At 41.3% G+C, this 26973-nt stretch overlaps 1 protein-coding gene across 2 annotated transcripts; it reads right to left on the bottom strand.

The window, feature by feature from the left end:
• Positions 1-2063: 2063 nt before the first annotated feature.
• LOC147904328 (NAD(P)-binding Rossmann-fold superfamily protein) lies at positions 2064-18942 on the bottom strand. Of its 2 annotated transcripts, none has more exons than XM_087394036.1 (6): positions 18575-18942; positions 11067-11229; positions 10362-10465; positions 2857-2980; positions 2581-2711; positions 2064-2410 (listed from the first exon to the last, which is right to left on the bottom strand). In XM_087394036.1, the coding sequence occupies exons 1-6, from the start codon at positions 18794-18796 to the stop codon at positions 2285-2287; spliced, it is 870 nt and encodes a 289-aa protein (XP_087250162.1). In that variant the 5' UTR covers positions 18797-18942; the 3' UTR covers positions 2064-2284. The 2 variants fall into 2 exon arrangements, with proteins under 2 accessions (XP_087250162.1, XP_087250154.1); XM_087394028.1 differs by having other exon boundaries at positions 10362-10549; positions 18575-18938.
• Positions 18943-26973: the final 8031 nt, after the last annotated feature.

The raw sequence follows: 26973 nt of genomic DNA, 5'->3' as shown, positions 1-26973 counted from the left end.
TGCTGACGGTATATGTGCCACAAGACCTCTGGATCAATGTACTAGTCAGTGTCAATTTCTGATTGTATATTTGGAATGGTTGGTTATCTCGAGCTCCACCAAGCCACCCCTTGTATATTTTTTTTTTATTTTTCTATGTTGTTTATGCATTTCTTATGTTTCAACCATATATATGTACAGGTACCTACAATATTGACAGAGTCTACCACTCAATATCTTCAATTTTTTTATTTTTGTGCTTCTTGTTCTGAACCAAGACATTTGCTATGTTTGAAGAGGGGAGTCTGTCACACGGGGACGTGAATTGGCCTCAAACTGATTAAATTTGTAAAGGACACTTCAATGCAATTAATTCCATGGGCCAGAGCAAAGGATCTAAGGGTTAGAGAGGGGTGAAAATCCAATGACTTGCAAGGCAAGCAAAAGCAGCTATTCTTGGCTCAAGTGGATTGGGGGGGGGCCTAAGCCAAGGTTTGTTCAGTTCTCTCTCAAATCAAAATCTTGCTTCCTAGCTATCCACACCCCTTCCGGGAGCCAATTTCTCAAATCTGCCATCACCTAGGAGCCCTACCAAGTCCCAAACAACAAAATCGCCTTTTCCAAATGCTGCTACATGAAATCGCACTTCATCAGAGCGATTTTAGGAGCTGATTTGTGAAATCCCAATTTGCCTAGAAGCCTTCCAAGATAGGCATTGGTAATTGCGTACTTTTTTCAAGCTCTCCTCCACTTCCAGACAGAGCGATTCATTGTTTTACGTATTCCCAAGGCTGACCATCAATTTTGCAATCCGCAGGAGTTCACCAACTTGTTCTAGGATTTTGCAAATTGCCAATTTTGCAATGATCTGGACTATTCTAGTGATCTACACCACTCCGCTTTCAAGTTTTCTCACCTGCCAAGCCATCTAGGTGCTTCCAGGATTGAAAATTTTCTCCAAGAGGCCTCCACACTTGGCAATTCTCCTCCAATAGGTTTCCAGGGTTGCTTTTTAATATTTTCGCCTGCCAAGGTGCCAAAGATCTTCCCGAGGGAGATTCCATTTCATGTTTGCATCTTTCCCTGGGTTTCTCGAGCTTTCTTATCGATTGATTGCTTTTCAGAAGCTTTCCTATTGCCTTAGAACCTTTAGATCCTATTGCTTTGTGCAACTGGCTTTCCTGTTTGCCAAGAACAAGCAGGTGTGGTTGTTTTTTTGGCCTTTGTCTTGCTAGGACTGCCTTGACGGGTATTCAGAGCTACCAAGACAAATTCAATTGATTTCTCTCCTGCTGGGACCCCCCTAGTGGGTATCAAAGCAACCAATTTAAAACCCTCAACCAGAGTCGAAAGAAGGACTGCCATGGAATATTGCATTGGACTGGGATGCCTTTTCTGTGATTGCATAGCAATATGGAAGCGCATGTGAATGGAGTATTCAGTTAGCTTTCCATGGAATGATGCACTGTGATGCTATTCTTTTATTTGCATCCCTTCTGAATAAAAGCTAAAGAAAAAAAAATTAGGACCAATCTGGTGTCCGATGCAAGACGAGGGCGATCTAGCTCTCAAGTGTTGTGTTCTAAGTTGAGTTGGTTTGCTATGGAAAGTTTTAAGTGGTTGTAAATTAAGTATTTGCTCGTTATTAGCTGTTCACCGCCCTTAGGAGATGCCGAAGGCCCGTTTCAATAGATGATTGTAACTAGTCAAATGTGTATGTGTGATCTTTCTTATTCTTTTTACGCTTACGGTAAAAATAATAAAGAATTGGAGATGTTGATGAACGGAAAGCTTCTCTCCCTCGCACCTTTATAATTATAAAGTTACAACCCATATAATAGAGGAGACATTTTGGAGGGTTGCAAGATTTCTAAAACTGCACTCAATGTTTACATCACTGACAATGTAAGAACGTATAACTTTTGGATAGGTCACAAATGTATCTCAGCTCTCTTTATGGAGAAATTAGCATCCCTTGTTAACATTTCAAAGCTGCTTGAAAGTAAAAATGGATCTCAAATTCGTAGATGGCATGTATGACTATAGACAACCAGACTATAGACAACCATACTTTCAGCGTGCAAAGTTGACACTTTAAATTTTATTTTACTTGGCTCTGACCTAGTCAATTGACCAAGGAAAGAAGCTGTGCAATTGGATGTCGCTTGCAAAATAGCAGGTATAGTATGTCTTGCAATTTGCAAATATAGTTTTCTTAAAGAGATATAATACAATATATAAAGACATAATGTGAGAACCCTGGCAGAGTGAGAAAGGGGATGTGTGTGGAGAGAGAGAGAGAGATTCAATGTTGCTTTGTAAGAGTCAATTCAACACCTACCTTAAATGAAGTTAGTACTACAGGAAACAATGAAGTCAACCTATTTACATCCATGGAAATGTCTCCAGGACTTGGTACTCCACGATCGACCTGGCAAAAAAGAAACTTCAGACAGTGGAATTCCCTCTCCAAACCCCCCCCCATAAAGGGATATAACACAAAAAGGTTGGGAAATAAAGACCAATATACAGACACTCGTATTTCAGGATGGTCAACCTTACAAAAGCAAATTGCAAAGATGATGGATGACGAGTACACACAGATTTTGTGGAGACATAGTTGATGAGAGATTTGTCAAAGCCTCTACAATCAGCTACCACCTCTGCCATTTCAGCACGTGACAGCCTTTGTGGGCCTCCAACATTGAGCAGTAACTGTATAGAACGGACCCCTACATCCCCACCATAACAAGGCAAACAGAATTCAGAGATCATTCAAGGTATAAAAAGAACAACTAAGCTCTGCATTTATCTTGGTCAAGTCAGAATTGCTCAAGGGTTCAATAAACCAAAGGAAGAAATCAATCTTGTACCAACCTGATGCTCCTTTCTTCATAACAAGCTCCACAACTTTGACAACATCTTTTACAAATACAGGGCATCTGTATTCATCATGGAAGAAATCTGCACCCTTGCCATTGGACAGTACAGTCTCTATCCACTGCATGTTCAGCCAGAAAATTCTTTGAAATGTCTCTGTAAGGGGCAGAATTGCTTTAAAAGTATGATAAAAGCCACTAAACAAATTCTCAAGTTGGCAATCTGCTGGCAAGGATTAATACGACATCTCCTAAGAACACCGGACAGAGCTGAAATGAAGCAATTTTTCCTTTCACCATTGATAGAGAATACATTAGCAATACAGTAGGCTTTGGAACAAGAGCAGGACTAGTCACACAGCTCTCAATCCCTGAATGCAGGCAGCAGAAGCCAGAATTCCAGGGAACTGCATTCCGAGATGTTCAGGGAATGCCATTCTAGACAGCCAACATGCCATTTCACCCACATGCCAGGTATTTCCGTGGGGTCTGCTCCTCTAGAATGAGGTTCCCCTGTTCCAGGAAGGGGGAACGGTGTTCCCTAGTAACTATGCTTGTTTCTCACAACTCGCAAATTCAAAACAGTTCCTGCAACGTACACTGAAGAAGTGTGTACGATGTTGAGGGAGAAAGATAATATGGCCAAAAAAACACAGCTGGTATTGTAATTGTTGAATGTCATACACACACTTTTTTTGGTGAAATCCATGTGTCATTATGTTACAAAAAACAGTCCTAAAGAAGGGAACAGCTACTTACAAGCATCAAAAGATATCACTATATGACAAGGCAGGATAATCTACATCCCGTGCATGTAGACAATCATAAGATGATTGCCGTAGAGATGCCAGGGGGATCACCAAAGACTCGATGGTTCTGGTCGTTCCATAGAGTCCATAGTGCCAATATCTTTGGCACCACGGCCGAGAGCAGTCAGTGTGGTATGCCTTAGCTTTGCTTTGATAGTTGGGTTCTAGTGAGACCTGGGATTGGATGCATTCTGATGCCAAGTATTGGCTTGGGCAGTGGACTACTAGTGTAGCAGAGTGCAAGGGTGAGCCCTTGATGTAATTGCACAATTGCCATTGCCTAAAGAATTAAATAAATACAGGAAGAGGCACCAAAGTGTTTGGGGCCAATCGGTGTCCTTGGACTACTAGTGCAGGGGAATTCTAGCCTCACCACAAGTGTGTTTAAAGTTTGTCTTTCAGTGGAATTCAACTAATGGAAGTGGCTGGAAATGTTGCAATGTGGTTGTGAATGAAGTGATGCTAAGTCAGCTAAGGCTTACTGCTTCCTTGCAATCAACCTCAAGAGTCCAATAATACAACTGGGTGGTTCTTCTAAGGGCTTTGTAATTCCCCTCAGCTTCTTTGGTTACAACTCCATCGTTAATTCCCAAATAAGACAGAAAGCACTTGGCCAATAAATCACTTGTACCAATACTGGAGTACATCAGGCTCTAAAGTCTTCTCATTTATGAGCAATGTCTCCCTTAAAAAAATTCAAGAGAACATTCCATATTCTCCTTGCATTGTCATACGAGGGTTAGGTCATGAGATAAAATTTATCAACATAAAAGAAATACTTAGCCTTTAGATATTTCTTGGAGCCTTTCTTTGTCTTCTTTCCTTGAGAGACTCTTCAAGTCTTCTCAAATGGAGTGATTTGCAGATAAATTTCAAACTGATACTTTTCCAAGTAATATGAACCTCTTCTTGGAACAGCTTTGGAAAGAACTTTCTTTGAAGACTTTCTCAAATTTCCATTCACTATTTAATTCGCCAAATACTTATCATGCATGTTAGGTGTTGACTTACTATTCCCGAAACTTCTCAATCCAAATAAGTATATTAGTGACGGATAAATTGTAAAGCTGTGTCCTTCCTTGGCCACATCAATCCATGAGAGACCATAAAATTTTCTATTTATTCTATAAACAGGTCCCAATAAAAGAAAACTGTAGGATGATAAAATCCTGACTTGGCCAACGATATCCATAGAAAAATAGTCATGTAAAGAGCTGATTCTTGAGCATAGCATGCTCCATAATAAGAAACAATGAAACTGAATATCATAACAGAAATCTTTTGACATGTTATAACTGGAAAGATATAACTATGTCCTCTCACGAGGGCGCTCTTCCCCCATTGGAGGGCCAATTAGCATTCAAATTCTGCATGCATAACACACATTTGCATTCTTGAGAAGTCTGGTTCTTCACATTTGGTATCAAAGTAGCGACAATTCACGATCACGACGGAAAGCAAAAGAGAAGAAGTGAGCAAGGAGAGGTCGTAAGCGTGCGGGACAGAGGCACGAGCAGCCAAGGAGCTCCGTACGACAGGCAGCGGAGAAGAAGAACACACAGAAAGGAGCCATACACTCAGACCTGATAGGTGCGAGAGCGCAAGAGTACGATAATCCACGAATAGAACTACCTTCATCTCTCCTTCAAGAATCTCTTGATAGGGAGTTCTCCTTAAGAAATGAAGGGAGAAACGAGTCCATCCCAAAGCAAGGCGCTGAGTTTACACCTTTAACTCAAAATCCCATACACATGGATTATAATCCAAGTGCAAGAGGGAGAGAGGAGTCTCCCATCGATAAGCTTTCTCAGCTTAGCCATATGATTGAACAGTCCATTATGACAAAATTAGGCACTAAGAGGGTGCCGAATTTTGCGGATGAAGATTAAGTAGCCAGGAGGAGGGTGAGGCTTCTACCTCCTCATCCCACGAATCTGAGGTGAACATAGAACCAAAAGTAAATGATATCTATTCAACCAACACCGGTGTATGGATTTGTGAATTGGATAGAGAGTAGATATATTCATTGTAAAGTATGGATAGAGAATAACGGATTTTCTCCATCAAGAGACTATATTGTGAAGTATGGATAGAGAATAAAGGATTTTCTCCATCAAGAGACACTAGAACTTGAAGATGAGATCCAAGTTCTGATTCAAAAGAGATCGTGTACTATCAAGAGAAGAACATTTGCATATTAAGAAGAGGAGATGCAAATGCAGAAGTAAAAGAGAAAACCATAAGCAAGAGAAAGAGACAAGAGAGGATTCAGAAGAGGACGTCTGCCCATTCAAGCAGGAGGGAGTGTCATGACAAGAGAAATCACTAATCCGTGATTAGTAGACATTAGAACATTATTATATATTATACGACAATGGTGTAACATGTATTTGTATTTATGATGGACACCGACCGAGTTGTTATGGCGATGGATCCTCTGAGTAGATAGGGCTAGTCAAGCTGGAGCCACTTCTTCATACGGCATTAAATTTGGACATGTTACACTTATTTTATTGATAAAGATCTGCACCCACGTGTCTAGGTCCTAGAGGCAATAGAAAGGGAAAGGTGCATTGAATGGTAGTAGATGCATGGGTCATGGGCTAAGGGTATGTGTAAATGGGAAGATGGAATTTGAGTGATCTCAAGGGACATTAAAGAAAGTGTATCACCCTTCAGTGTGAATCTCACATAGCATTCTCTATATTCACCTTGCATTCATCCGCCATCTCTCTTACACCTTGTAGGTAGGTCAAAAAGAGAAACAAGTACTCTCACGAGGGGACTCTTCCCCCAGTGGAGGGCCAATTGGCATTCAAATTCTGCATGCATTGCACAGTTCACACATTTGCATTCTTGAGAAGTCCAATTCTTCACAGTGAGTATGCAACTCAAATCACAATCTAAGCAAGATTGTTTTGAAACTTGATCTAATCCAAAAAGCACGGATTTAGCCAAAATTATGCGGCTGCCTGCAAACCACTTTTCACCGATTTGTGGCCAATTGGTTTGGCTGAAGCAAGATGAATTGACTCACAATCAATCTGCTGCTTTCTTGGTTGGATCTTTTGCGTTGAAAATGTCCCTTCTCCAAATCGCTATTGTCCTCTTCAATCTAGAAGTAGTTTGGATCGTTGTCCAGGGAAAGCGACAAGGCTGAGCACTGATACCACTAAAACCGGACCAAAACCCTAATATGAATCTGTAATCAGCTTTGAGACCCTAAAACGAATTGGTAATCAGCCTTGAAACTCTAAAATGAATTGGTAATCAGCCTTGAAACCCTAAAACGAATCACTTCTGGTAGAAACGTAGCCTAGATCTTTGATTTGCAGCAGATAATCACCAAGATAGATTTCGAATTTCATAGATGACACGGAAAACAGCATCTGATAGCTTCATGTGGTGGGGAGCACTAGTAGATTTCTTTTGGGAAACAAAACAAGCTAGCGCATGGGAGAAAGAACAGAGAACACACACACTAGGGCCCAAAAATAAGGGTTGGACCCCCCCGAAGGTCTTTATTGCAATAGAATAAACATTGTGCAACTGGCTCATAAAAGAGCATTAGGCTGAGTACAACTCTTGAATGAATCTAGGAGCACTGAGGCTCTTCTTTTATAGACTTGGCCTAGCAAAAAGCTAGACCTGCTTTTCTGAAGCTACTTTTACAAAAGCTGGTCTTTCCTGCTTTTAGCCCACCTTGGGGCAGCTTTCTTGATCCTTTTAGAACCCCCGTGGGGCCCTCCTTAATGGTGCCATCTTCCTGGTGCTATTTGGACCTGCTTTTTGGCACTTGCTCCATCGTTTGTGAGCCTTCTTGCACTTTTCCAAGTCCTACACAAGCACCAACACTTTAATCCATTAAAGGTTAGCGAAATGCATGCATTCCTAGTCCTTGGAAGAATCCTAGTCCCTTGTGGGGATGCCCACAGTTCTCTTTTACCAATGCAAAGCAAAAGTAAAAACAATAAAACTTATTCTAGTTAACCAAAGTCAACTTTCTTTAACCATAGTCAATCTAATAAAGACTCCTCTTTATATCTTGGGAGAAATACCAATTAGTAAAAGGCTATGTCTAATCTCTTCCCATGGGAGGACAGATCCTGTAGAGGCTATGGGATCTGCTACTGAAGAGGCCGTTGCTACAACTGTTGTTGCTGGAGCAATGTGGGCTCCTGGGATTGCTAAGGGGCTATTCGGTGCTTTAGCATTGACCTGCCAAAGGTGTTGCATCTAGTGTGAATGGAGGTGTTGCATTATCTGCTATCGACGGTTAAGGGCTATTGTTGAGGCTGAGAATTGTTGGAGCTGATGTATTCTTCTGCTACTGGGAGATGCAAGACTGAAGGGGGCATGCATCTTTACACAGGAATAGGGTTGGAAGAGGGCCAACTCAATCCATGGCATGCAAGCCCTCTTGAGCCTCGCGATCCTAGAGTTCCTTAGCTTCCCGATCCTCTTGATCGCGTTCTTCTTTTGCTTCCCGAGCTACCTGCTCAGCTTCTCGAGCCTCTCAATTGCGTTCTTCTTTTGCTTCCCAAGCTGCTCGTGTGGCTTCTTGATCACATTCTTCTTTGGCCCGATTGGTACTATTGCTACCGACCTGTCCATGTGGCACCTGACTACAGCTACAATTCTTTGGTCACTCCTGACCTGCCATGTGGGGCACCCTGCGCCTACACCTTGTGCCTGTGGTTGCTCCTATTTACCTGCACCTCTCTACAGGCTGCCGTATAGCTTGTATGGGTGCTATATGGATAATGTATTGCTGCTATTGGCTGCACAGGAGGTCTGTCTCTGGTCTGTTGTCCTATTGCTATTGTGCTGCCAGCAAGGCAGCCACGGGCTGCAGATGCCCACGAAATCCTCTTTTGCTGAAATTGGAACAGAGAGCAAAACTAATGACCCCTATCCAAGAACTGCATGTATTTGTGATTGCTGTGGAGTCATCGTAGACTAGCCACCAACTTCTAGTGGGTCGCACAATGCATTGGGCACCATTAAAAAGCACACAGTCCTTCCCGTCTATACAATGCACTAAAATGGGGCGCTCTTACCGACTGACTACTGCACGGTGATCAACAAGCCATGGACACCCAAAATGGTGTCTGCTAGACCTGATTGGGTGTGACAAGGAAAGTTTGCTTCTCTACCATCCATTGATGCAAAGCTCAACGTCTCGAGCTAGTGCTCCGATATGAATTGGTGACTGTGCACTCCCAAATGCACTTTGAAGTTGGAGTACCGTGGCCGAATGTTCTGTTGGAAGATGAAGCTTCGCAGCAAGGGATTTGTCCTACAAATCCTCCGATCTGATAGTAAGATTTTATCATGAGATTCGTCCCTAGCACATGAGAACCTTGGCAGCAAGGGATTTGGAAGATAGAGCTTGGCAGCAAGGGATTTGTCATACAAATCCTCCGAACTGATGTAACCTTTTGTCATGAGATCTGTCCATAATACATGAGAACCTTGCGAACTGGTTCTTTTGGAGGGTCTCCCTTCTGCTAGATATCTGCCACCAGTGAGACTGCTGAGACTACTCCTGAGGTTGTGGCAGATCCTAAGGGAGGGGAGGAACTATTTGCAAATGGGGGCAATGCTGCTTGTCGTGGCCGTGTACATGGCAGTAATAACAAAGACGCTCTGTGTCTTACATCTACTTCTCCGCGTTAAGAAAACCCCCAGACTTACTGTCAATTGGTGTCTTGTTGTCTGAGGTGCCGCCCTGCTTTGCCCTAAGGTCTCCTGATACTTCTTGTTGAGAGAGCCCTTGGGTCCGTGACTCTTGCTCATGAGCTCAAAATTCTGAGCGAGCTCGTAAGCATTATCGTACGTCACTGGCCTGAAGCTACAAACATACGAGTGAATGTCAGACCACTTAGTGGTTGATTCGACTCTATGGCCCCTTGAACTAGCTCATAGAACTGGGCAAGAAGACAGTCCATATGGGTGGCAAGAATTGGGCTTGGATTTCCTACTCCGCTCAATCATAGGGAGCCCTTTCTAGACCTGTGCACCAAGTGACAGCTTCGCCTATCAAGTTCATGGAAGCCAAGATGCAATTCTTGTTGTCATGAGTCTCTACAACAGAAAAGTAGCTCTCGAATCGGTTGAACCAAGACAAGAGAGCTAATTATTCTGTCTTCCGCCATATCTATCGAAATTGATCTTCCCTTGAAATGAAAACCTGAGGGGTCTGTCAGGCTTGAGGCTTTGGCATGAAGCAATGAAAGTAGCGAAGCTTGATCCCGTTCCTCCTTCACTTTTTGCACTGCCTGGATGTACACTTCTTTGGCCTCTTGGGCAGCTTCTCTCTTTTACCTCCTCATACACGTTCAGATATCCTCCATTACTCCCCATAACCCAATTCAAACATTTTACCAATCCTTTAAAATTTCAAATCCCCTAAATGTCGACATAAATAAGGTCCCTCTGTTACAATTATAAGCAGAATTTCAATGATTATTTTAACCTCGTTCTAAATATCTGAAAGTGATTCTGTTTCAATAAAAAGGAGCTCACAATTGCCTTCAAAAGGGGAAAAAACCCAACAAAAAGAGGCTAAGCATACAATTCAATGAGCCTCATACAGCAGACATTCGATGACAAGATTTCCAAGCAAGATATTACATGCTTTAACTTTTTATATTTTCAGAGCAGCAAACTCATCGGGCATTTGGACAAGTACCTGAATGGGCAGTGATTTTTGCACAGGTACAATGGGTTGAGGTCCAAATATGATGCTGCTTCTTAAAATTGCATAATTTGGCCAGGTTTTTATGATAAACTGTTCTGCATCCAGTTTTGACTTGCCATACACATTCACAGGCTTTGTCTCATCGTCCTCCTTGTAAAACGACTTAGTGCCCTCATAAACTGAGGACATGAATGTTTAAATATCAATTAGAATGGCAAGCAACAGATACAGCATATCCATGCATACATAGCAGAAATAAGCCACAAATCTGTTTCCTTTTAATCTTTTCAATATCTGACTTAGATCCTATTCATCTCATTATTATGTGCCTGGTTAAGTGAGGAGACTGATCACAGCCAACATTCACATGCAAGATCCCAAATTTAGACTCCATGTCCAATCTTGCACTATCACAACACACAACGATTTGCACACCACAAGCACACAAATTAAGGGAAATAGCGTGTCTGCATCTCCCTTTTTCTTCCTGCAATCCACAAGTGTTTTGCAGGCTTCTCATCATTCCACAGGTCTTTGTTGAACACTCTACAAGGAGCACTTCAAGGATTGATTGTGGCCTCATAAGTTCGGCATGTACACAGGATGTAAAAAGCAATTACTGGTGATATCAGAAATGGGTTGGGAACAGAGGAAGTTAATGGCTTGTATACAAAAAAAGTAAATATAAAGACTTACCTTGATCTGTGGATAGGTGTATGAGCAATGGAGGCTGTACTCCGGCAAAAGATGACAGCCAATGCACCAAGGCATGGGGGACATTGATAGCCATGGCAATGGATGGATTAGACTCACATTTCCGAGGAACAGATAAAGCTGCACAGTTGACCACCATCCGAGGCTGAAGCACAGATGCTTGAAGTCAGATAGAATAGTTTCAGCAATCCAAAAACTTGCAGCTAACGTACTAAACTTTTCAGCACACACCCCTGATGAGTAGGAAATGTGAAAAATGAAACATTATAAGTTATGCCCATGAAACTTTAAGTACACATGTCAGAGTATAAGGAGCAAGGGAACAGGTGAAAATTGCCAAAAACCCAGATGAAATGATAATATCATGAATGTCAGCAAGGTTGTATTTAGTGAAGGAATGTGGCTGAAAAGCCAGTTGCAATTAATTTTCTTAGGAAAAGGCTCTAATTTTAATTATTGCTATAATCAAAGCTGTATATAGACAACAAGATACCTTGTGTTACAAGCCCTTACAAATACCTTGAATTCAAAATCATTGTTTGCAAGAAGCTCAGAAGTAATCTAAGCTGTATATACAGAACAAGATACCCAGTGTTCCAAGCCTTTACAAATACATTGAATTCAAAATCATTGTTTGCAAGGAGCTCAGAAGTAATTCTTTTGGACAGCCCATAGAATCACCAAAAATAAACAAGTTAGCAGTGCCCAAAGCAGTAGAATGTGACTTGCTGGCTCTAAAATATAGTCCAAGAAGCTAGCCTGCCAACCACACTTATCGCAATCATTCAAAAACATTTTGAACGAATGCATGGAAATCAAAACAGCTCACTGTCAACAGTCATTTTTCTAACATGTGGTAAGAAATCTGCATTATTGCACACATTCACCTATACTTAAGCCAGAAAAATGATTGGTTTAAGCTTTCCAGCAGAGGCCTCTCATTTGTACAGCCTTGAATGAATGAATCCTAAACCTCCTTGAGCAGGTTCTTCTTGCAGTCTCCAGCTTTGATGGCACACAGGCAGCATTTGAAGTATAGCCATACATCAAACATTTATTTGTCCAAAGTTGACCCCTGCGAACACTTAAGGATCAACAGCTCAAACCAGCCAAATATTTAGCTTTCATGAAGTCAAAATTTTCCATTTTGAAAGCCTCAGCCATGTTGCCTGGATAAAGAAGTAGCCTGTAGGCAATGTCCACCATCAAGTTGATGTACTACCTCCATGGCACTTCTACATCCCTGAGCATGTGTGCTCCTCGCCGAGCTTCGGTAAACTTTGTCACCGTGCCTTGATCCCTGCTCCTTGCCGCATAGAAAACAACCAAAGGGTGCAGCCCGTATCTGAGCTATGTCTGCAGCACTTCAGCTCCCACCAGACCTCTTGGATGTAGGTACAGATCCTTGCTTCTCTACTGCTCCAGTCTGCTCTTGATTTCTGCTTGCAGTGGATGCAATATGAGCCCCATAGGTCTCCTTTTATAGGGACTTTTGCAGACTTCCAAAGCCACGAGGGAGGCCTAGGGGTGGTCAATGTTGAGAGATCATCTGCAAGATTCATGGGTCAATGGATTCTTAAGGCCTTGCAGAAGAGAGACAAACATTGGTCGGTGATGATCAAAAGAAAACTAGGGAGAACAAGGCCTGTAAGATGCAATAACTGGAAACTACCTTGAGACATCAGCTATCTTTAGTGAGGAACCATGATATACGAGGGGTTCAGAATTATGGGAGGCTCTCTGGAAGGCATAGAGATCTCTCAAACTCTATCTAAAATGGAAAAGGTTTACTAGAAAGACACGCATATTCAGCAGTCACGATTCCATTTGGTTTTATCAAAGAAGTGCTTCAGTTAACAAAAAAGGAGTTGAGGACTTGAGGTAATTTATGGGACAGCAGTAAATAGGAAAGGAAACCAGACCAAGAACTATAAATCCAATAGAGGCTTCATTGATTTGCAACTTATTCGTGATAGGACTTAAATGTTAGATAGAGATTCACTTAGTGACAGCACGCTTACACAAAGAAGTTTAGGTGATCTCTCAAACTCATCTTTTCCTAGTCACTGTTTTTAAGGTGGTGAAACCTCTCTGTGCTTTTTAATGACTTAGACAAACGAATTTACAGATTTATTTTTGCAGACTTTTTCAAGCTGCTCTTGGATGCATGTTGGAATGGAAATTGCATACATGAGAGTTTGCAGAACTTGACCATTCGCTCAATTGAGAGTAACAATTAAGAGATATACACAATTAGGCATTTGCAGAACCCAACTGAATTTGCACTTGGGTTGAGGGGCTAAGACGCCCCCCCCCCCCCCGCCCCCCTTATCCAGGCTCTTTTTATTGGAGATACAAGACCAAGGTACAATGCACCTTACAACCTTGGACTGAAACTCTTGAAAGAGAGGACATAGACATGAGTGCAAGACAAGAATGCTCAAGTTGAGATATACAAGGAACTACTTGCCCCTTCCCATTGCCAAGTGGCTGGGCCAGCTAGCCCTGCTGTCCGCTCAGCCTGCAGCCTGCCATGTGTCACCTAAAAACCCTAAAAATTCAAACTTGTCAGAATTGAATTCTGACTTCCTAGACATTGACCTATTCTAAAGTCATTTTTGAGTTTGATTGACCTCAACTAAGAGGGTTATTTGTTTGTCTTTTTAGCTTCTATCTCCATGCCTCTTGGCATGTTCCCTGGCTCACACACAAGGCCCTGAGACATTCTCTTGGATGGTTGCTAGGTCGGTTTACAATCTGTGCATTTGATTGGTTCTAGAAATGGGTACTCAGGTGGGGTGTGATTTCTGATGACCCTCTTAAGGAAGGGCATTACTCTTCCGGGTCACTCATGCCCATAGCCCCAAGCAAAGGTGTCCACCTTCAAATGCTAGACCTAGCCCCCGTTACCTAACTGAATAGAAGAAAAACATTTTCATTCTTTTGCAAACATAATATTTTTTTTTAAATAGAAATTTAAAAGAAAAAATACCAAGCAAGTGGATACAGCGTGAAGATAAGTGACATTCCCTCCGTCTTTGATTCTGTTGTCCTCAACTGAAATGCTTCCTCATGAGCATCAAGGACGTGAGGAAAATCCCAAAGCATAACTCTGTCTATCCATTTTGCATTAGTGGATGGAAATCCCTTATGCTTAAGTACTTATTTGTGGTCTTCCCTCGTCTTTCAGTGGTGAAGTTGTGGAAGATGATCTCTTCTGGAATCAAAAGGATCTCATTCTCTTCCACTTTGGGTGGGTCCTCAAGACTTCGCTCTTGACTAGTTCCCCAACAAAGAGTTTGATCAAGTTGATTTGGAAAGCATTGTAGATCTTCTAGTGGGCTGCAAGGCTCAACCAAACTCGGATGTTGTTTATTATTACCTACAACACTTTGAAGGGTCCATAATACCTGAAAGAGAGTTTTAGGTATATTTTCTTTTGGCTCACCTTAGTTTTTAACCTAGCTTTGTCAAATTTTAATAGCACCCATTGTTCCTCTTTGACTTCAAAGCCCTTTGTCTTTTGTTGGCGGCTGCCTTTTGTTTTTCCTTAGCTTTTTGAATAATGAATCTCGGTTAAGAAGAATTCACTCTTCTTTTCATTGATGAGGAGAGCATTTTCTGATAAAACTTGGAATACAATTTTCAAATGCTCTCTATGTTTTGCTGAAAATGAGAATATCATCAACAAAGAGTGCTGAAAACTTCCTATGGTTTCTTAACAGCCATTCCATCAGCAGATTAAAAGTGGATGGGGCATTGGTAAGGACAAATGGCATTACCAGATACTCATAGAGTCCAAAATTTGTCCAGAATGCTGTCTTATGAATATCCTCAGGCACAATACGGACCTAATGGTAGCCACTCTTAAGATCTATGGGGCTTAATATTTTAGATCCTCCGAGATGACCAAAGATATCATCTATTCGGGGGATTGGGAAGCGGTTTTTGATAGTCTGCTTGTTTAGGGCTCTATAGTCTATACCCATCTTAAAAGTTTTATTTTTCTTCTCGACTGGTAAGATAAGAGAGCAACTGCTGGGTCGGATCAAAGCCTTATCCAAAAGTTCTTGAACTTGTTTACAAATTTCATCTTGTTGAGTTTGGCTAAGATTCGGAGGTGAGGATCCATGAACTATATCAATCTTGTGATCTTCCGGTCTTTCAGGGGGGAAAGTGACTAGAAAGTTCTTGAGAAAAACAATTTGAAAACTCCCTAAGAAAGTCTAATCTTTCTTGCATAAGAGAATTTGAGCTTTCTTCATTATCTTCTTTTGCATGTACAAAAACAAGGAAAGAACACATTCATTTCTTAACTAGAGTGGAAGATCGTGAATGACTTGCCATAGGAATAGAGTTTTCTCATACTCCTACTAAAATGCTAACATCTCTACCCTTATGTTGAAGGGTTAGAATATTCTTTGTGTAGTTAATCCGTGGGTTGACTAGCTTATGCTAGGGTATCCTGAGAATCACATCAGCCCTTTGAATTGGAGCCACCATGAAAGATATACGATCTAGACACCCTTGAATGTGTACCTTGAACTAATCTAGACACCCTTGAATGTGTACCTTGAACTTGCTGACGAGAGGGTACACCTTTTCTTCTTGGCTCTTGAAAGCCCCAAATGCTTCCTGGGCCTCTCCTTGGTCTTCTAAAGCTATCCCTAAGTTCTGTGCCAACTCATGAGAAATGAAACTGTGAGTAGCACCACTATCTAGCAGAAAAAGAGCAGATTGATTCTTTACCTGACGCCAAGTTTTGAGCAAACTAGGGGCCACCAGTGTCACCTTCTTTTTGTGGAGGAATGGAAATTTCATACATGAGAGTTTGCAGAACTTGACATTTTCTCAATTGAGAGTAACGACCAAGAGATATACACAATTAGGTATTTACAGAACCCAACTGAATTTGCACTTGGGTTGAGCACCCCCGCTATCCAGGCTCTTTTTATTGCTTGAAATGGAGATAGAAGACCAAGTTGCAATGCACCTTACAAACTTGGACTGAAACTCTTGACAGAGAGGACATAGACATGACTGCAAGACAAGAATGCTCAAGTTGAGCTATTTACAAGGAATGACTCAAAAATTGAAACTAATGAGGATTGGACTCCAAAGGCACCTCAATTCGCAAAGAAGATGCCTGCATAATCACAACTTAATCCCACAAATCTCTAGAATAAGAGAGAATTTCAATGCGAAAAATGTACTGCAAGTAAACAATTCTCAGATTCAAACTGCCCTTCCACTTGCCCTCCCTTTGCAGCCCCTCTTGCTTGGATGGATGAGATCTTGGGACTGGAGAGAGAAAAACTCAGAAAAAAGTTATGCAAGCTAGAGAGAGAAAGACTTAGAATGCAATAAGGCTTTGGAGACAGAGTGTTGATGCTGCTCCAAGGAAGGGGGAAGAGAAAGAGGTGCTGCTGTTGCTCCAGAGGTGAAGACAGGGAAAGATTTCTGCAAAGAGAGAAGCCTAAACTATTGCCAAGTGGCTGGGCCAGTTGGCCCTGCTGCTTAGCTCAGCCTGCAGCTTGCCACATGTCACCTAAAAACCCTAAAAATTCAAACTTGTCATAATTGAATTCTAACTTCAGAATTGATTTCTGACTTCACCAATGAGTTCCTAGCAGGTTGTCCTACACATTGACCTATTATAAAGGCATTTTTAAGTTTGACTGACCTCAACTAAGAGGTTTATTCGCTTGTCGTCTTAGTCTTCTATCTCCATGCCTCTTGGCATGTTCAATGGCTCACATCCAAGGCCTAAGACATACTCTTGGATGGTTGCTAGGTCGGTCTGCAACCTTTGCATTTGATTGGTCCCAAAAATGGTACTCAGGTGGGGTGTGATTTCTGATGGCCCTCTTAAGAAAGGGCATCACTCTTGTGGGTCACTAATGCCCATGGGCCATAACCCCAAGCAAGGGGGTCCACCTTCAAATGCTAGACCTAGCCCCCACGACCTAACTGAATAGAAGAAAAACATTTTCATTCTTTTGCAAAACATAATATTTTAAAATAAATATAAGTTTTTAAAAAGAATTACCAAGCAAGTGGATATAGCAGATGAGTGGCAGGTGGTTCCATGCATGTAATTACCCACCTTAATTAAAAATAGTTCAAACAGTTCAGGCAGAACTCTCCTAAAATTTGGGGTCATAAGTTCAATAGAATGCTTGTTTGTTGTGGCTGATCTTACGCAAGGCAGTGTGAACCAAGGGCAGAGCGAGGTCAATAGGGCAAGGTGATGGATTATGCTGCAGATGCCATAGAGACCAACTGATCTCCCCCAATTGTTCATGGACTTATTGTCAATCTCAAAAAGTTTGGGATGTTGTTGGAAGCAATATAGGGCCCGTCCATTTTAATTAGTCTTATCTTCTACTACGGGATGTGCCTTGCAAAGTGCAGGATAAATGGGTAGTTCTCAGACGTGCTGTCATATGGAATATTTTGCTGCAAAGAAATTATATCCTTTTAATGCTGAGCTTTTTTTTCATGAAAGGGACTTCTATTAGTATGAAAAAAAACCGGAAGAGCAAGCTCGAAGCGGAAGTACATCATGCATGGCATGAACAAAAAGACACCCAAAGCGGGTCAACAGACAATGTCAGTACAAATTGGAAAGAAACCAAGGAAGTGGCTGAAAGTGCCACCTCAATCTTGCTATAGACTCCAAAAAGAAGGGAGAGCCCTCCATTCCCTAAGGAAAAAGCCATCCTAAGAGGAACCCTGCAATGCTGAGTATTTTGTTGGTCAGCGTGGATGACCGCAGGTCAGATCCAGCAGTATGATCTGCTTGTTCAAAAGTTGCATGCAGGTCCCAAGAAAGGTATACAGTTGGCTACGGAGCATTTGGAGTTGTCAAAGATTTGTGAAATTTATTGTGCGACACTGTCAATGCCTCCAATCGGCAGGATCAAGTTTGATATTTCTAAGTGGAATGTATTTCATGAGCTGTTTCATTTTCCCTTGTGGGAGATCTTCACCCATCAATTTGTTATTTTGGGTCTGACTGTAAATAGTTGTAAAACTTTTGTTCTCACTGATATTATAATATAAAACCCGCAATTTTCCCAACAAAAGAGAGAACACAATGCCACATTCACTCTGACCCTTAGAAACATCGAGATCGAATAATTAAAACGATTTGTTAAAATGTAGGTGACCTATGCTCGGTGATTGTACACCATACGGAACTTGGACATAGACAACGGCGCAGATGTGCTCCAAAGCCCTGCCCAGGTAAGGTGTTTCCAAATTTGCTATGCAGTGCAAATAAAATAACTTCAGAATGGAAAATTTGGACGCAAGGAATTTGGACGGAAATTTAGATCCCAACGTAGCCAGAGGCATGTAGCGAGCCACAAGATCTCGTGTATTGAAAACACGATTTGTGAGATCCCCGAATCCTCTATTCCGACAGTGCATTCCCTTGTCTTGCTCTCTATATGACATTTCCAATTTATTGAAAAATCGATACTCACAGGTCCTAAAGCTGCAGAGATGGAATCCAAGCCCTGGCCAGATTCCAGATCCACTTTGAAAGCCAGGAGGTGAGGGAAAGCGAGGAAGAGGGAAGGAGGCGGAGGGTGGGAAAGGTAAGTGAATGCAAAGCGAAGAGGAGATGCAGACTGGGAAAGGGCTTGGAGGAGATGCAAGCCCAAATAGCCAGATCCACCCGTGATGAGCACGAGATCAGGTTCCATAGCTCATCAGCTGGGCTGATCCCTTCTGAACTCAGCAAAGGCCATACAATACATAAGACTTGCTCACCTGGGCGGCTCTGGACGAGCAAACCCATATGGGGGCGGCTCTAGTCTCTAAACACCCTCATAGAACTGCCGGCCCACAAGTGCTTGGTCAAGCACACAGCCCATCTTCTTTGCTGTTTTTTTTGAACAAGGGGAACCTTATTTGTATTTAAGAAACAAGACGAATTACATTCATTAAGCCTACCCAGAAGAGTTGTTCGAGACTTAAAGGGTAGTGTATAGCAGGGCGTGGTCGGGCCAATATATGTAGTTTGTTCTTGTTTTCTTGTTGTTGTTTAGTGTCTTTGTCTAGATGTGGTCCAAAGTGGAGCCATGGATTGTGGTTGCTTGTTTATTGATTTGTTCCATCCTTTTTTATGTCATGAAATCAGAGGGTTATGATAGGTGTTGTGTGTTTTTATTCTACTCAATTTTAAAGTTTCTTAGGATGTAAGTTTGAGTGCTAGACTTTAATGTGCTCATGATTTTATGAAGTGCATGAATTAGATTGTTTGTACGTGCTCTAGGTGATTTGCACACATTAAGTATTGCTATTGTTTATAATGCCGGGATTCAAACGTGGTGGGCAAGCACTCAAGACCTTCATTGTAGTGGTAGTCATGCTTTAGTAGCTTGAGTTCTTCTTTGTGGTGCGTTGTGATGCCTAGGCCCATTGTACCAAACATGGTGGGCAAGCACTCAAGACCTTCATTGTAGTGGTAGTCATGCTTTAGTAGCTTGAGTTCTTCTTTGTGGTACATTGTGATGCCTAGGCCCATCATACCAAAGACATCGTGTAACCCATCAATGTGCACTTGGGTTCACGTTATGTTTCCCATTTCTTGGAGGCAAAGTACTTCGGCGGCCAAGATGTTGCCATCGCGCTAGATACAATGTCTAGCTTTTGGGCCAAAATGACCTTGTGTTTAGTGATTGTAGTGTAAAAGGGGGGTTTGCTTCGCTAGCAAAGTCGGCTTGGTCCAGTGGTGGCCAAGCACGTATAGAATTGAGTCGTGTAATCTCTTGTAGAACGAGAGAGTTTACCTTTATGTACTTCAACTGTAGCTCTTGCAAAATGCAAAAGTTTGCAAGATCACAAACACACGAGAGCACTGTGTAGACAAGGGCGTGAGATTCAATGTTTGTAGGATCGAATGCCAAGGAGTCCATTGAGAGCCCTTGCGTGATCAATGGATTGCTGCAGTCGTTTTTTTAATGTGTTTGTTCAGATGTGGTCCAAAGTGGAAGCATGGATCATGGTTGGTTGTTTTTTTATTTGTTCTATCCTTTTTGACATCATGAAATCAGAGAGTTTTGATAGGTGTTGTGTGTTTTTGTTGTGTGTTTTTGTTGTACTCAATGTTAAGTCTCCTAGGATGTAAGTTTAAGGGGGGAGTTTTTTTACGAGCTTTTATGCAACGAGTTTGAGAGTTTTTCTGCCTTTTTTAGAGTCGTACACATAGGTGATAGCAATTACAACCATCAAACTTGCAATCCATATAGTATATTTCAATGAAATGTTTAAACAAAGTTTGAAGGGCCCTATATTAAGTGTAGTTGCAGTGCAATGTTCAAACAAAGTCCATGCTCTTTCATATCCTACCATAGATTTCTTTGATCCATAATAATTTTGAGGACTAAAAGGTTTTGATAAATTCAATCTAAAAACTAAGCCACATAGCATTTTGTGTCAAAGGTAAAAGACATCCCGAAGTTATATGATCCATCACTACAACGGCATAATTAGCATAACCTAGAAAGATCCATGATATCAAGCTAGGTTGTTGTGGTTGTCAAATGTACCTTTGAAGAGGTCTAATATTTAGAACAGCTCGGTTGATACAAGGTATGGCTGGTGTATCATCATGTAGTCCATATTCTATCCCACCACTCGAATCTAAATGAGGATTACAAGGCACAAATGAACCTTGTGACATATGTTGTGTGGAGTCTTCATGTAGTTGATATTATTTCCCACCACTCAAATGTAAATGAGGAAAATATGCTTGCAGGCATAAATGAACCTTGTGACATATGTTGTGTGGAGTCTTCATGGAGTCCATATTCTATCCCACCACTTGAATGTAAATGAGGGAAATATGCTTGCAGCAGGCATAAATGAAACTTGTGACATATGTTATGTGGAGTCTTCACAGTTGCATGTTGGTTCAGTACAAGTTCGAACTGTATATGTTTCTCCTATAAGATGGGAAGCTAAACTTTGACCAAGAACTCTTTATCAACATCCAATCGATATCATTGAAGCTGAAAACCTAAATGAGCAATCAATATGCTCTGTACAAGCCTTCTAAATGAAAGTATGTCACTACATTTTGTCGGGGAATGACCAAAAGAGGGTGCAATTGTTTTAGATACATTTCTTATACCTGCCCTATTTGTTGTGGAGTCAATATCTCCATTGATGTTGGTATTGGTATTGCGGTGCCATGAGGGCCTAGCTAGGGGTTGAACTCACGTGCACTCACACACACCCACCCGCCTTAACCACCAGGCTAGGACCCCATTGGCAATATCTCCATTGATGTTAGGAAGGTCATGGAAATGAATAAATAAGGCCAAAATATGCTAATTTTTTGCTTCAAGAGATTTAAATTTACTCCCTTTTGCACTAGCCATGTCATAGGTGCAAGTGGTGAACCAATGCTTCTATTTCTTGTTGGTGACCATGCATGGGAGACATCATCTCTACAAAACCAAAAGAATTGCACCTTTTGACCCTAATTGTGCTCCATTCATCCTTTAAAGAATGGTTCCATACTTTTTATTCTCATTATGATTACTTTTCTAGACTTGCGACGAATATGTGAGAGCCATGCTTGACAATGTACCTTGCTTTCCCTTGCAACCTTGTCTATAGCCTGGAAGACATCGCCTATATCTTGTTCATGCACCATCATGTCAAACAGTAGTTGCATTCCACTCAACTTGAATGCTGGAGGATGTTGGGAAGCCTCTCTCGGTTGTCAAATTTTTTTGTTGAGGCAACAGTTGCTACGGTCCTATTTTAGGACGCACGACATACTCATAGTCATGTCAATGTGGCTGTCATGAATCCCCAATCCTTCACCTAGGTCCTACTCCTTTCTTCTTTCCTACACTTTTAAGATCACTAGAGAGATATGTAGGTTCATTGCTAACACCAATGGTAGAATTTGCAAATTTGACTACATATGTGGGAAATTAGCTTAATGTAGTCTTGCCAATTTGATGCAAAATGATTTTCCAAAGATGGACCTGGTCCAATATGCAATCCTCTTTCATGTTGAAGCACCATGCAATTGCACCAATGCAATAGTCCAGTCCCCAACACAATCGTCATAGAATAACATTTGTCTTATGAAACCCACTGGTGCCAATGACCTTCCATGTTTGGATTTTGAAAAGTTTGCCTTAGAGTGTCAGCAAGTCTCTTAGAGTCCATGACCTACAAATAAGGCTACATAATTTTCATTGCAACCCCAAGGAGCTCTCCTATCCTCCCACCAAGACATCTAGTGGTCCAAGAATGGAATGGCACTTTCTTGGGCATGATTGTTCTCAACCATCCTCTCACAATATTGATTGCTCTATTGCCTTCTCCCTTGGTTTTGCATTTCTCTAGGTTTTTAGTATTCTAAGTGTGCTTGTCGATGTCTTCGATATATGTATTTTCTTATGACTCTTTGCAATCCTTGCTCCCAATGAGAAACACATGACCGCTCTTTTCCAGCAATGACATTGTCAGTGATGGTATGCCAAAAATCCACCTACAACTCTACATCCTCTTTCTTGGGTCAGAAAATGCTACCATTATATTCCATCCATGCATCCATCAACCACAATCAAAGTGTACCTATGCCTTTTCCAAGTCAGTTTCTCAACAATGACACATTATATTCAAAAGATCAAGTCTTGATCCTCTCACCATTTTCTCAACGTAACATGGTTGAGAGTCATGAAGGGCTTGATCATTAGAAAATAAAAAACTTTGGAATATATCATACTATAAATGTTATTTCAAGTAAATAATGGTAGCCAATGATTCCCTCCTTGGATGCAATGGATCTAATGCCTCACAAATCTAGCACCTAAACCTAAGAATAGTGTCTTAGCAAATCAATAAATACTTGTCAATACTTAAGGCATTAACATCGCTACTAGAATCTCACCATGAATCTGTAGGGAGAAAACAATTATGGAAAAATGGCATCAAGAGCTAAACGAAAAACCTTTTTGAATAAAAAATCTTGATATAGCACCCTATTCAAAAGAGGGACGTCCTGATCGAAAGGGGAAGTGACCGTCGCGATGGAGGGATTGCATGATATTTGAAATGCCTAGATGGTCGATGAGGCTTTGGTTAAAGTCAAACTTGACCAAGGCAGATTCTACAGCCGAGAGGTCAGTATGTAGATCTCATAAACATGTAGACCCCTCCAACTTTGTGCAGCACCACACACAGTCAAAGGGCTAGTATGATATGAACAAAAGATTGTGAGATATGTGCAGAAAATGAGTCGTCCGATTCTTGTGTGTGTATCTGCATATTTATAATGTGCACAAAAGCATAGATGCAACATAGGGCTTCTCAAAGCACGGACTGATCATGTACATGGAACTTTAGAGAACGGTATTAGATGGAGAATGTAGGGTTACGTACTTAGGGTCTTAACTTCATGCGTAACCTTTGGTATCAAGAAATGGTATCAAATTCTGGTGTGCTTGTTTCTATATCATAAACAATGGAGAGGCAAGATGGTAGCACTTGTACTTGTCTAGTTCTATTGTGTGCAGCGCTGCACGCAGTAGAAGGGTTGGTATGCACACCCTGGGATGCTTCCTTAGATATCAGCATGAGAAATTATATGTCTATACAATTAGAGAACAACGACTTCATAGCAACTTGATTAGTGATCTTGCTCTGGGAGATTTGCAATGTTCCACATGATTTTGCAACAAGGTCTCACGCCATTAGCGATGCAAAACATGTTCGGGACTGCCACATGGGGACTACAATAAAAGAGTACGATATTCTCTCTCATATCAATCTCACATAGCTTTTTAAGCAAGTCATTCCCAATAGTTAAACCATTTATTGGAAGATGGTTCCAAATAATTAGACCATTTATTCCGAGAGCAACAAGCTATCTATAGATTGGATGACTTGAGATAGCCGTGGATGTAGAGCTGGTCACCATGAGCTAGAAGAGAGGCTCAAGTGTGGCAACCATTGAAGCATGCTCGACCAGTGACGATGATAACCAGCCCTTCTTTAATTATGATTGGCGCTGCACACAGTAGAAGATATACACCTCATGTGTTGTGTGCCCCACATGGGCACTTCAATTACAATTTCCTTATTGTGTACCACCATAAAGCCACTCTGGGAAGTCCAAATTCATCAACCACATCTTGCATCCATCCAAGGTGAATAGTGGAGATAATACAAGTGAGCCACTACACGAGCTGCTCGAGGGAATAGGTAGATCTCCAGGGTTTAAAAGTGGAAGTCCTGCAATGGAAGTTGAGTTGCCATCTCCAACAACAAGGGTTCGGCTACAAATACGGAATGTAACAAAATTATATAAATTGTACATTGTGGAATCATACATGAGCAGTTACAAATGCATCTCTATCTAATGTTCACATGGTCGCGACAGAGCGAAGGCTTTTGAATTTACACTTCAGTGGAAGTATGCTTTAGAGGCCCATTGAATAATGTCCATAGTTCAGACAACTTGTAGGCTTCTATAACAGTATCCTCTTGTATTGAGGAAAGCTGCACACAATTGAAGGGTCTGGTATGAAGCCTCCCTCAAACATTCTAGCAGGAGCTTTAGCTTTAAGTCACACCTTCAATCTTGCCCCTTCACTATCTGCAGTGCGGCGCGCCACACACACTGCAAGGGATTTATGGAAACAACTGATGTTTGGCACTGAATGGGCCAAATCCAAGCTCCATAAAATACATAATAGTTCTCATGTCCTTCACTGCAGTCCTTTATTCAACAAGATAGAGAAAACCAAAGCAGAAAGCGAACGTGCCTATGCAGCAAGGTACTCAACACGGTCTCAAAGTCTAGCTGAGAGGTGGAAGTGTAAGATGAAAGGAAGAGCATAGACATAGGCAGGTTGTGGAAGAGATGTAGGGAAGGGAAGGGAAAGAAGTACGAGTAGAGGCACGGGAGGCTATGAGGAGAAAGGAGTGGAGGCTACAGGAGAAGGGCACAAGACGAAGGCAAAATAAGGAGGTGAAATGAGGCAAAATGAAAAGGGAGGGGGATCTCTCTAGCTTAGCATAATTGCTTTCATCTTTTGGGCTAGCGATGTGCAACACTCCAATGCATGGCCAACATTTTCTTTAAATAGAGTTACCCCTCTCACTCATTGGCAACTATCTCCCATGGCTTTTCCCCAAGACACTGTAGCATTGGCGAATGAACATTTGCATTCAAGTAACACTGTGCTTAAGTGTACTTTGGAACAAGTGAAATTGAGAAACCTAGTGAAGATTTTCCTCGTTCTTTAGATGGGGTAATATAGTTATTTAGATGGATAAGATGGGTTGTCCTTATATTTGATTGAATTTGGAAACCTAATGAAAAGGATAGAATTATGATGAAAAGGGCATGTTCAATCTAAGAGAGAGAGAGAGAGAGAGAAAGAGAGAGAGAGAGAGAGAGAGAGAGAGGGGGGGGAGAGAGAGAGAGAGAGAGAGAGAGAGAGAGAGAGAGAATTGGAGAGTAAAATTATAGGATTTAAAAAAAGGGAGAGGAGTGGGAGGAAGAAGGGGAAGGCAGGGATAGTGAGGGTTAATGCTCACTTATTAGGAATTACAGAGAGAGAGAGAGAGAGAGAGAGTTTTGAAAAAAGGGAGAGGAGTGGAAGGAAGAAGGCGGAGGGAGGGAGTGAGGGTGCTGGTCAATGGGAGTAGAGAGAGAGAGAGAGAGAGAGAGAGAATAGAGAAGATCAAGAGATCTCCATTCTGAAAGGTTCTGAAAATACAAACTTCATCACCATTTTCTTTATGCCTTGCATGCCCAAGGTCAAACATGTAATTCTTTCCACGTGTGGGATGTATAAAGGTTGAAAAATGGATGCATGACTGCTGTATTTTGGCTTTTATTTTTGTTTTAATGTTTTTTTATTGGATTTTGAATTTCACTATAGTTTCAATCATTATGTTTGTGTTGTTTTTCAATGTGAACTTAGATAATGGTATTGAGAAGGTCGTTGCTAACCACATCTTGTTGAGTTGTATCTGCCTAATAGATCTCCCTTTTTAAATAAGGACAAAGATCAATTATCATTGTGGGATGGCTAATTTAAACATGGGTGCTGAGGAGGAGCATGTTTGTGAGGGAGAGAATGATGATCTTGTTTCAAATGTTGCTCTGCCACTATGAAAAGTTCCTTAGAGCGAACACATAGTGACTACAAAATGTGTTGGAACAATTGCATGCTTGGAAAAATGTTCATCTGTTGGGATGAAAAGCATAGAGTAGTGGGTTGAAAAAATGAGAAACTTTCTTCTGACAAGAGCATGCATATATTGCTAAGACATTACCCCCATTGCATCACTAGACATAACACGGTTTCCCTAATTGGAGCTATGAATCAGATCAATGAGCATGACATATGGTTCTTTGTAAATACATGATAACATGCCACATATTTTGTTTGAAAGGGATTTATTTTATGTTTTTGAAAATGTTTGTTGCGAGTAGTGGGTTGAAAAAATGAGAAACTTTCTTTTGGCAAGAGCATGCATATATTGCTAAGACATTCCCCCATTGCACCACTAGAGATAACAAGTTGCCTACTTATTTGACAACCATGACCGCATCGTGAACAAGGGAAAATGCATATCCTTGAGTGGATCTCCTGGTCTCATGATCTCATGCATAGTCATTGTCAAAGTACCCGTTCAACCTTGGATGACTAACTTTGTATTCTATTCCAAACTATCTTGTACCTCTGATGTATCTCAAGGCCCTTTTGGCTGCATTCCAATGAGATTATTTTGGATTTTCGGATTTATTTGATGTTTTTGAAATGTTTGTTGCCTAAATTCATAATTGGAATTTGTGTGGATATCCATGTCGAATGATGTTATGTCCACAAGGTATTTG

Source organism: Dipteris shenzhenensis, chromosome 2 (assembly GCF_047967505.1).
Source record: "Dipteris shenzhenensis isolate YYH24624 ecotype China chromosome 2, Dip_SZ_1.0, whole genome shotgun sequence".
Classification (NCBI taxonomy): domain Eukaryota; kingdom Viridiplantae; phylum Streptophyta; class Polypodiopsida; order Gleicheniales; family Dipteridaceae; genus Dipteris; species Dipteris shenzhenensis.
Note: the sequence above shows the minus strand (reverse complement) of the source record. Positions and strands in the feature narration are given on the sequence as shown.